At 31.7% G+C, this 12,938-nt stretch overlaps 1 protein-coding gene across 3 annotated transcripts in view; it reads right to left on the minus strand.

Annotated features, from left to right (window-relative positions):
* LRRIQ1 (leucine rich repeats and IQ motif containing 1) overlaps nt 1–12,938 on the minus strand; it is a 175,616-nt gene that overhangs the window by 142,377 nt on the left and 20,301 nt on the right. For all 3 annotated transcript variants that reach the window (XM_045553288.1, XM_045553289.1, XM_045553291.1), the window contains exons 9-10: nt 9,358–9,510; nt 7,911–8,061 (exon numbers count right to left, since the gene is read on the minus strand). In XM_045553288.1, the coding sequence (XP_045409244.1) occupies nt 7,911–8,061; nt 9,358–9,510 (304 nt within the window). The remainder of the gene's footprint in view (nt 1–7,910; nt 8,062–9,357; nt 9,511–12,938) is intronic.

The raw sequence follows: 12,938 nt of genomic DNA on the forward strand, positions 1-12,938 counted from the left end.
CACATAAATAAAAGCTGTTTGAGAGAGGCCCTCAATAATTTTTAAGAGTGTACAATGGTCCTGCATCCAAAAGAAAGCAAGTTTGGTTATATCAGACACAGAAGACTAAGGCAAAAGTTTTACTACAGATGAAAAGTGACATTTAAAAGTCATAAAATTGGTCAATTCAACAAAAATATTAATAGAATGGCCTCAAAAATATTATTGAGCAAAAAAATCAGATATAAGAATAAAGAGAGTGAATTAAAATCATCATGAGAATTATTTATTTAGCTTTTTATCTATGACTATAACGTTATTAGTACATTATTAGTGCCACATTATTAGTAACATTATTAGTACCACACAGCATAATGAAAAATGAGTAGGCTCTGAGGTAGGCAGTCCTGAGTTTTGCTAAAACAGGGCTATTACAAAGCTACCTATGTGAATGTAGACAAGTTACTTAACTTCTTTGAGCCTTAGTTCCTTTATTTGTAGAATTGAGAGTGATTTCACATTATGGAGACAATTAAAAATAATATTTTAAAGCAGTTTATACAGAACTTTTACATGATAGGTACTAATAATGACAGCTATTATTGTTTTCTAACAATTATCCTCAATAAAACAAGGAATTTAAAGACCACAAATCTGTGGTGGCCAAATAAGGCATTGGAGAGAGCAGATTATGGACTGAACATTGAAGGAGGAATAGGATATTAATACACATTCAAAAAAGTCTATATACAACTCATTAAATAGTTATTTAATCTGGTAAGTGCATTTGGAATAAAGGGCAAGATCTAGATGAGAAGAGTTACTTGCTACCCTTTGTCTTTTAATCTTACAAATTCTTTACTGTCAAAGGAAGGATGAGCATTGAGCAAAACAGACTTGTAACAAGTTTTATCTTAATATACCATTAATTCCTCAACACCTCTGAGAAAATTATTCTTCCCCTGTCAAAACATCTGACATTTCTTCTATTTCCCCATTCAAAACAAAAGAAACAATAGCCACAAAAATATTCCAGAGCCTTTTTCAAAGGACTTAAATATAATAATAAGTATAAAGAATAGCTTAAATAATCTTGAGTTTACTACTTAAATATATTTCTTATATAGCTCTTTTAAAGTTTCCCATGAGCAACAAAATAAAACTTAAACCAAATGTGTTTGTTTACTTCTCATAGGGCTCCTGCCCATTGCCAAACTAGCACTTGCTACAAATGTCTATTTCAAATAATTCTTCCCACAGAAATGAGCCAGTGGTCAATAAAACATTCCTGCCACAGGGGAGAAAATCCTCTAATGAACAGTAAAAGTAAAGATGGAAGTTTTCACTAAATAAATGTTGGCAGAAATCTACCTTCTTCAACTGCTCATGGATTGCTATGGCTGATAGTTTTTCATCTATATATACAAATATGCTGAGGTGCACTTGAGATTTTGAATTTCAGTGCAAAAGTACTTCAGGATCGTACGTAGAAATTGCACTGAAATAAGGACATTGCATAGAAATAAGGACACTGAAACAGGAATCAGAAAACTTGGATTCCAGCCACACCTTTGCCATGAGTTAAATGAAAACTATGTGGGTCTGTTTTTTCATCTGTAAACTAAGTGGCCTAGACTGGCAGATCTGTAAGCTCTCTTTCAGACTTATACTAGGCATTGTGTTGCATTTCAAAACTAAAAAGTATACTAGCACCATCTAGTGGATTCCAAAAATTCACTAAATATATAATAGTGAAAAACATTTCTACAAGCAAAATGTCTAGAGTTTTCTTTTATTTTACTTTATTTAGTTTATTCCCCCAAAGACTCACAGACAATATTTAGAAGCAAGAATTGTTTCAGGTACGTTTCCCTTATGAGCCATGACACAGTAATCAAGCCTATATGAAAATGTTGATTTATTTCAATACCTTTCGTATTTATAATACTAGTGTCACTTTTCCAGAAAGCAATATTATCCGAAAAATAAAGTAGTATAAAAAATCTCTTAGCATCTCTTCTATTTCCAATGATATTTTTTAGGAATATATGACCTAAAATTTACAAATCAACAAATTGATTGCTGAAATTAAATAAATATTTTTTGTAGATTAAAATTTTCCTAAAGTAGCACAAACAGAACCTTCATGAATGAGAGGACAAAGATAATTATTAGCTCTTAAATGTTAACATCATATTTATTTTCATTTTATCCAATATTCAATAAATGAAAAATAATACTTTATTCCAAATATACATATATATGTGTGTATGTGTGTGTGTGTGTCAGAAAAGTGGTCACAAATATTTCACATTGTTTTTATTTTTACAATTATATAGTTTAATTAGAATGGAAAACATTCAGCATAACTAATTTCAAATTAATTGCCTTAAAGAGATTTATGCAGTTGCTATTCCCATTTACTTAAATGCAAAGAATATCGATCAAATAAAAATGTGTATTTAATGTTTTCTAATAAAAAGAGTAATTAGAGCTAATATTACATATTAACTACTGCAGTGCTTATAGCTTAGTAAGAATTAGAAGCAAATTAAACTTGAAACTATAAATGTAAAATATTGTAGCATTGCTTCCAATTTTATTTCATCTCTGTAAGAAATACAGCATGAAATAGTAACTTATTAACTTACAAATACAAATCTATCTTTGTGCCCCTTCATAAGAGTTCTTAGCATCAATATATCATTGGAAGACAAAATCTATGTTTTTCACTTACTCAACCAGAATCTCTAAGCAGGTCCTGAAGATGAAAAACAGACTCCAACTGGTCTTCAGAAAATCTACTTTCTCACGTGTACTCTTCTCACACTCAATAAATACAGTGATTTCATTGTACCCAACAGACAGCAAAGAAGTCTTTTACCTTGTTTGCTCTGTACTACACAGAGATACCTCAGGTTCATCAATTAATACTATGGCAGTTTTCACATAAATCTTACTGATATCCTATCCCAGGAAATACACTACTTACAAAAAATCCCATACAGCACTGCTGGCAATGAAGATGAAGTAAATGGGAATTTAAACATTTCTTTTTTACAAACAGGCTTTTTCTTTTTTTTTTTAAAGTTTGCTTCACTGTGTGCCAATATAGTAACTACATTATCAATGCATTGGCCTTCATTCCAACAACAAAAATATCTCTTTATATATTTTAAAGTAAAAATATTTGCATCAAAAGTATCAGTATTTTCATATGGGAGAAGTCATGGGTGGCCCCAAAGCAGAAAGAACAGGAACTCAGGCAAATCAATATATGAAAGAATATTAGATTTTCAAAAGTGTACCTTGAAATGTTTGCAAAACAAAGCTTACTTTGTGAAAACAAATCTACTTTTCCCATATTGACAAACAAAGGGGAGATGATGGTGATCGCCTGGATCCAATTCTCTACCTCCCTCTTCCAGATAAAGAGCAACATACATAAAAATACACACAACTTATACTTCCAGTATAAATGGGAAATAAAGAAATTATAACCTGAGTTTTTTTGTAAGTGGAGTGATAAGTACCCAGAACCAACATAACCCAGTCCGATTCCACACTTGTGCAGAGGGTATCCTATCAAACTAAATGGATAAATAGGAAGTGGAGGTTTCCAAGTGGTGGAAGCACCCATGCATGGTCTCCAGAAAGAGAGAACATCATCCTGAGGGGATGGCAGAATTGAAACGAAATACATAAACTGAATTAATAAATCCATATAGTCATGGCCTACATGAGAGAAAAACTTTTAAGCCAGGATCAAAAAATAAAACCCAACTCTATGCTGTATAAAAGTAAATACCTAAAACAAAGTGATTAAAAAGGTTAAAAATAAAAAATATGGCCACGTAGACAAATGCAAACAGAAATAAGCCATATCAGACAAGCTAGAATTTAGTTTCAAAGACATTGAAGAGATACATAAGGAAACTTTCAGTATTCAAAGCTAAAATTCATAATAAATGTAACATAGTTATCTACAAAACAGCATGGCAGCAACATTCATAAAACAGAAACCAAAGGATAGAAAAAAAGAAATAGGCTGATTGATAACACATTAATAACAGAGTAATTTAAAATAGCTCAACTCCTCCAGTCCAAAGTAGATCAAGTAGACAGAATACCTAAAACAAAAGATCACTAAAGTAGAAGTGTAAATGAAAAGATAAACTCTGTATCTTAATTAAGAAACTGCCTCCTTTTTAAGTACACATGAAACATTCATGAAAATTGACCACATATCATATTAGCAAGAAAGCCACAGCAAGTTCCAAAAAGCAGAAATGGTACAAAAATTATTGTGTGGCTATAATGCAATAAAACTAGAAAAAAGTAACAAAAAAAAATGGCCTTTCCAGATGGGAATTTAGAATCTTAAGTAAAAGATAAGACAACCTAAAATTGCAACTGCTGAAAATATGTATATATCAGACATTGTAGACTAAGCATTGCTCAGAGGAAAAATTATAGATTTAAGTATTTATGCCAATAAAATAAAAAAAGATAAAAAATAATTGAATTAAATATATAACTCAAAATTAGAAAAGAACAGCATAATAAACACAAGAAAACAGAAAAAAACTGGTATTACGCATTAGTGGTAGGCGTGCAAAATGGCACAATCTATATAAAGGGAGTCTGGGCCTATCTTCCTAAATTATAGATATCCTTTGGTCCAACAATTTAATTGCAGGAAATTAACCTAAAGATATATCTAATGAAGCATGAAATCACATATGTGTCAGGATATTCACTGTGGCAATGTGGAAGTTTGGAAATGATCCAATATCCAGCAACAGGCAACAGGGAAATAAACTCTGGTCCATTCACACAACAGAATATTATGCAGCCATGGAAAAGAGTGTTATGAACTCCATAATATGTTGTTAAATGAAAAAAGCAAGACAAAAAATAGTACTTAAAATATGCTACATTTTGTGAAAAAAGGATTATCATATGTACATGTGTTTTTTAGATATGTGTATATATGTATATAGATATACACAAATATGTGATATACATATTATACACATTATACATATGTCACATATGTGCCATATTATACAAAAACATCCATGTATGGACAAACAGAGAGAAAAGGACAGGGATAGAAGCACATCTCTTTGAGAATACTTTTTTAAATGTAGCTTTCAGTTTGGAATCATGTATCTATTTTGTATATTACAAATAAAACTGAATCAAATGGGAAAAGTAAACTAATTATACATCAGATTCATAACATAATAACAAAGATAAAATATTTCAAATGATTTTAGAACATACTATTTAAATTACATCCCTTTGGGGGACATAGTGAAAAGACAGAGAAATGCAAAGAAAGATTAAATTTCGTAAGTTTTATTGTCAGTAGTAATATTGGCATTGTTGTTTTGAAGCTATTTTATGGATAAGATACAGCAAATAGTTATGTTAATGGTGCCATAAACCAAAGACTATATTGGAGGAGAAACAGAATACAACTATAAAGTTTATATCAATATTTGATATCTCTAATTCATATTTATAAGACAGGACAATTTGATTATTAAAAAATAATAAGATAACTGACTAAATATTCTGAAGTATAAAAATGCATAAGTTCATAAGAACACAGAGACACAGAGACAGAACAAATGCAAAAACAAAGTAAATAAAACAAACCAATACATTTGGCACGAATGAAAGTAACTAGGGCCTCTCAGCCCTTACTTTAAATATTTGTCAATAGGTAAGCATTTATCCCTATCTTTCCTCTACAAATTATCTCAGGATGACCAAATAGTTCTAATTAATTATATATTTTCAACTTAAAAGATGTGGAGGAAATGTTTAAATTAGAAAACTCACTTTTCACATCCCCTATTGCATTAATTGACTCAGGCCATATTAATCAATGCATGAACATTAGATGAAAGGTTGATGGAGAACTTTGTAATGGAGAATTAGGCTATCACCAGCGCTACCCAATACTCAACTCATCATTAAAAGTAAATAGTCAAACACTGCATGACTGCTGATATAAAGGAACATGAAGCACAGAACACCATCTATGAAGAATTCCTGCCTAAGCAGCTGAATTTGAGTCTAATCAAGCCTTTTGAGCTAACTTGCATTTATAGGAAATACAGGGCTTAGTGAAACAATGTTAGTAACACTAAAAGGAAGTAAATGGACAAAGCTAGAATGCAGGACAATCTGTAAGAATCAGTCAATACAGGACTAATCCATGACGTGGAAAAAAAAAAATAGGAGGACCACTACAGATTCAAAGACCTATGTAAATGTAATATATAGTCATTATTCATGTTTTGATTCAAATAAACCCAGATACTTTTGAAGACATTAGGAAAATTGAATTATAGATTATCAATTGATATAAGACATCACTATTAATTTTATTAAATGTTATAATGCATTGTGATTAAGGGAGGATCATATTATTAAAAACTGTTTTCTAAAGTATGAAAGGATAGAATACATGATTTGGGGATTTGCTTTAAAAAAGAAAAAGTAAAATAAAAAACAAAAAAAGGTAACAATGAAGCAAAGGTTGACTATAACTAGTGAGTATATGGAATTTCCACATATTATTCTACTTTTGTAAATGTTTGAAATTTTCCACAATAAAAAAGGAAAAACAAAATATAAGCAAACAAACAAAACTAATAATAAGAAGGCATAAGTAGTAGAACTAAACACACGAAGTAGGTTTACTTCTATTCCCTTGTCTACTCCCATTCTACTCCCTGATATTTCAGTCCAGATCACAGTTCCTAATAATTGCTGGACAGGGAAGGAGGACAGGATGGTACCCTTTGGGGGCCTCAAAATTTTAGCCATTTGTATTGTGTCAAAATAAAGTTTTTATCAGGTCCCTTACTTTTTGGCAACCCTTGATTCTTTGTTAACCATTATTAAGCCCCTAGCAAGGCCCTTGAGATCTCATAACAAATTAAACAATTAAAAAACAGGATTTTAAGCTAGGTAGTGAGTAATACCATGAGATTTTAATTTTAGAATTAGCATACTGTAAGCGATGTAGAAGTAAGTTGAAGCTGAATTTCAGTGGGTGGTAGAGGGAAGTCAGGTGGTAAGAGGTGAAAGCAAGAACAGAAATCTCTTTCCCAAAACTTGACAACAAAAGGTAAGAGAGATGAGGCAATGATAGAACCCAGTGTGAGGTAAGAGGAAAATTTGTTTGTTTGTTTTTTAGAAATGTGAGAGGAAGGGCACAGTGATAGGAAGAATCTGACAGAAGGCAGGTGAAAAAAGATGGATTAAGGTCTCGGAGGGGAATGATGTAAATATTCATAGAAAATAAGAGGACTGGACTTAAACAAGAGAAGATATTTTCATTGCTAAATTATATGGAGTATAAGATATGATGAAGGAAGTACATATAGTTATGTAGATATGCAGAAGTAGCCATGGAGGGACCAAGAAGTTTAGAGAGATTCCACCTGATGAATTCTTTCATGTGGTATTAGCAGCCTTATCAAAGAAGGAAAGGTTAGTACAAGTGATGTATGTAGCCAAGGAGAGTAGTGATGAAAGGATTTACCAGAAATAGTTATGACAGCTGATGAGAAGTGTGGAAAGCATAGGATCCACAAAAATATCATGGCACCATACTGGTTATATTCCCCATTGGAGCTCAGATCACTACTAGTTATAGGAAAAGGAACAGAGAAGAGAACGTACTAACTTAAGTGGCTACTACCCACTTGCAGGTGGCAGGAACATATTCCTTTTATATACATTAAAAGTCATTTCATTTTCCTAATCTAGACAAAATATTAAATAACAATAATATAAATAAAATATGCAAATTAGTGATGGTGTGCTATTCTAAAAAATGAGTAAATGAAACAAAATACAACTATGAGAAGTAACTATTTAAATATAAAAAATTTCATTGTTCTCACCAATTCTAGTGATTTTATTATATGAAAGTTCAAGATTTTGAATATTAGTGCAGCCATCCAAACCATGAAAAGAAGTCAGTTGATTTTTATTAAGAAGAAGAACACAGAGATTTTCCAAATTTTCACAGCTGATAGTCTCAATATGGTTTTCCTAAAGCAAAGAACAAATGTAATTAATCTTATTTCATGGCTTGTTAATGAAATACTTAAAGCTTGCAAAAAGAGGAAGAATGAGATAGGATCTCCAAATGAATATCGGAATCTCTAATTTCTAAGATAACAATGCAAACTACTATACTATTTGGATGAAAATATTAAGTGAATTAATAAACAATTAATTTTTAATATATTTATTAATATTCATTTAAAATATAGAAAATACAGAGGACAATGTAACAAATTCTTTTCAAGAATTTAAATAAACAGTATATTTATTGTCATTCTTGTTTCTCCCATTTGGAATGAGAATTACTACTATAGCTCACCAAGCCCTGTCTCATCACTGTATGGGTAGGGTGGGATTAGATAACTTTTAATTTTACATTACAGATATCTGAGTTGAGAGGACGCCACCTCAGTGGACACAGCTGACAAGCCTCATCTCCTTCTGGATCTGATTTAGATGAGAAGATCCTGTGCTTCAAGCCTGAGGCTGATGCAGTAAGTTGACGAGACTTTGGGGTTTTAGGGACATGACTGCCTTTTGTGTGTGGGAAGGACATGAATCATTGGGATCCAGAGGGTAGACTGTGATAAACTGTGACTTTGGTGGCCCCCAGTAAACCTCACAACCTAATATTCACACACCCACACAGTCTCCTCCCACACGAACTCAGGGCTTAGCCAATAAAACATTATCTAACAGATGCAAGCAGATGCTTGCTAAGCACTTGCATATTGGAAGTTGTCTTTTAGGAACACTCACTCTTGGGATCCAGGACACCTGGAAAGAAGCCCAAGATAGCCATGAAAGATTCCAATGTTCCAGACATTCCTGCCAAGCACCAGATGTTTAAGAGAAGTGATTCTGGACATTCTAGCCCTACCTTCCATCTGATTGCAATTATGTAAGAGACCCACTCAACACAATATATAATAGAAGAAATGCCCAGCCAAGTTTGGTCTCAATTCATGGCCCACAGGAACATGCGCAAATAAGATGGTGGTTGTTTTAAGCTACTAAGTAATAAAGTCATTTGTTGTGCAGCAAAAATTATGAAAAACAGCAACCAGATCATCTACAAAAAGGGATAAGTAATTTCCAGGTCATACCAACCAATCAGCTTCCCTCTCTGGTTCTCAAAAATTTAGGCCCTTGATCTCTTTAGACCCTGAGTTATGAGTTATTCTAGTAACTGTTTCTTCAAAATTATTATTTCTAAAACATGAAGATGAATCCATTTTATATTTTATTATAAGATGAATAACAGTAGAACAGAGGACATACCTGTACATCAATGTACTTAAGATTTTTGCAGTCAATCAGGCTATGCAAAGATGTTAATCCACAGCGCTGAAGTGATAGAAACTGAAGATTCACACACTCTGCCAGTGTAGAGAGACTACAACCTGGTAAATCTTGTAATATAACTGTTGTAACCTAGAGAATCAATAAAATGGGGGTGGATAATGTTACTTAACAAAACTGAATATAATCTATATTAGCCTTGCAAAATTGTTCAGAAAATTCATCTAGAAAAGTAACACTATGTTAAAACCCACATTTATTAACAACTCAGTTTTAGTTAAGCTCTCTTGTCTCTTTTGTTCCCTGCATAGAAAGATAAAATATTGCAATCATGCATGACCAATTCAAGTTCAAAAGTAAAGTACATAAAAGCAATAAAATAATCATGTATTGGCTCCAAATTCGTTTTGTTTTTCATGCACTTGGCATTATTTTGAGGATTATTCTACATAAATGTTTATGATCTGTATTTAACAGTATTTTAGGGATCCCTGGATAGTATCAGGTACCACAAAGGTCAAGGAATAGATTTTGTGTCCATCCTACCATGCTTCAAATAGAATAGTTCAGCTATCTTCCAAGAAAAGAAGAAACCTTGACTGAGAAGAGATATTACAGAACCTAAGTAGAACCATGTAATTATAATTAAACCATGTAATACAAATAACATCCTATTACAAGTTTTCTGTATTATAAATGTCTGAATCATACCTTACTGCTGAATAATATACCCAGAACACACAGAATGTGTGGAATAGCAAATCATGAATAGTATTTTTTCTTTATTTTAAAACATTTCAAAATCCACACATTTATAATATTTCTGAGATATTCCTGTGGACTAAATACTTCACATATCTTTCTACAAATCTTTTTTCTTAAGTAACTTTTCTATCTTCTTGATTTCAGCCTTTTTAACTAAAGAAAATTCAATATCAAAGAGTGTATTCAACTTCATAGCAGGACTATACTTAGAGTTCTACAAGATTATGTCAGATAGAAATATTTTCACAGAGATTAGAAAAGCAATCCACTAATTAAAATCAAGAGTTTTCATCTAAATAAAATTGCAGAGGAAAAATGTAATAATATATTGGTTCTTTATTATAATTGAGGCCATGAACTGAAATAAATATTAATATACATGTTAAATCACTTTATATTAATAGAAAGAATACCTTCATGTAAACACATTAGAAATCTTTAGGCCAGGTTTCCCATGTATTTAATACCCTCATTTTAAAATCATTGGCTTTATAGGAAGTGCCTAGTGTATATCATAGTTAAAACAGAAATTACAAAAATATTCTATTAAAATTTAAAGCATTATTGTTTCAAAAACACTAGAAAAGTGTAAAATTTTAAAGTGGAATAACTCCTCTTTGTATTGAACGTTTTCTGTGCATTAAATGAAACTAAAAGTTTTAAATTTACATATTTATGTAAGTAAATGGGAGACCATATGTTCATGGTGATATAAAGAAGATAATAGTCTACTCCTTTATGTAGCAAAAGCAATAATTGATATTTTTTAAATTTCAGGTAAATAAGAGTTTCTAACTTCACAATTATTTTAGACATTCTCAATCATCTCAATCATCTCAATCTCACAGCAATTTCGAAATAAATTTACATTACAAAATTTTCCAGGAAGAAAATATATTTACTCATTAGTGCGAAGTTAACTTCTATATTGTCCATTTAATCTGTACACAGATACAAAATTCTATAAATGGAAAATTGGCTCTATACTAAAAAAATGAAAATACTATGTAGAAACAAGCACTTAAAAATTGAAAATTTGACAATTACAGCTATATAGTAACAAATGCTACTTGATGTTATAATTTATACTATTCGGCCTGATTTAATAACATGCTGCTTTTAATCAACTATATAAGCACAATTAAGTTCTAGTTATTCCTGATGTGGCAATTTCTGTAGTTTAATTTTATTATAGTACAGGAGGAACAACTGCTGCAGTATCCTTGTTAGTGGTATTTACTTTTGAATAGGAGGAGTTTCATGGTATTTCTTCCTCCTTTTTACAGAACATGTTAAAACAATCCCTATGGTATAGCAATGTATTCTCTATTCTACCCTAGGTTTTTCCAAACATATAAGATCAAAATGAATTTTTATATCAATTATTCATACATGCATGATAATAATCACATACAAAAAACTGCTTTATGCTTCAAAAATTAAGGTCAATATAGAATATGTGTTAATCACTGTATGATCAGTTTGAAACACAGCACCTGGAGCATAGTGGGTGTTGGCTAAATGTTTCTTAAGTAAATAAATAAACTGCTCTAAAATGTGGCAAAACTCAAATATATTTATAGCATTCTTTCCTTTATAAAGAAAAATATAAAAATATTTTTAAAAATTTATATTTTCAGGATCTCATGACTTGAGAATGAACTGTTCCACCTATAGAATTTATGAATCATCTATTATATAATATTTTAATAAAAGAACACAAATTAATTTTCCATTTAATCATCTAAATTTTCCCAAATCCTTGACAGCTCATTGTATATAAAATGACCTAAAAGAGCTATATACTTGAGATTTCCCTCTCAGTTATTCTGAGGTCAGCCTAAACAGTGTCAGTCATCTATAGTAAACTGTAATTATGAAAGTTATGAAAGCAACAACTGTATTTTTTTACTTTTTACAGAACATTTGTTCAGTGTCCCAATCTCAAATATGTTCAACACGGAGAAATAAAACTGTTTACAAATCAGCTGCAAAAAGACTGAGTCTGAGGTATAATTAATGGCTTAAACAAAACAGGTAAAAAATAATTTCAGGTAATTCACGTGTCTTCCCAACCGCATTTCGGAGCACTGTAAGAATGCAGAACATTGGGTCTATCACCAGACCTATCGAATCAGAATCAAAATGTTAACAAATCCTTAGGTGGTCTATATCACATTACTTTTCCAGGTCCTGCTCTAAGAAGTAAAAGAAAGAGAGTTAATCCTCATATTATAGAAAGTGACAAGAGTTCCAAAAAGGGAACAGAGAGTGAGCAGGAGAAGAAATGCCAAAGAAAAAAAGGTTCACCCATCTTAACTCCCTCAGTGCTCTCCTCAGTGGACAGAACAGATCTACAATGAAAGGGAAGAGCACTACTGTTTCTCTAACTTCAGTTTTAATTTTGAAACAAGTACATTGTCAGCATGAAGCTGTCACTCATGCCCAGCTCTAACAGATATTGATAAGGAAAATTAAATAATTGCTAATGTCATCACATTGGAAAGCCTGTAGCAATTATCTTAGGGAAAGAAAAGTACAAAAAGAATGATTCCAGAGATAACATAGCCCAAGAAAAAAAATAAGGGAAGAGCAGATGAGAGATTTTATATGTAGCTCTACAGACCTGATGAATATGGCAAATACATTCCCTAGGAAATGGAGCTGTGGTCCACAACCCCCTAGGCTGTGGCCTATTAGGAACTAGGCTGTGCATTATTGCCTGAGCTCTGCCCCCCCACCCCTGCCCCTGTCCATGGAAAAACTGTCTTCCATGAAATTTAGGAACTGGGCCT

This window comes from Lemur catta, chromosome 6 (genome assembly GCF_020740605.2).
Source record: "Lemur catta isolate mLemCat1 chromosome 6, mLemCat1.pri, whole genome shotgun sequence".
NCBI classification, from domain to species: Eukaryota; Metazoa; Chordata; class Mammalia; order Primates; family Lemuridae; genus Lemur; species Lemur catta.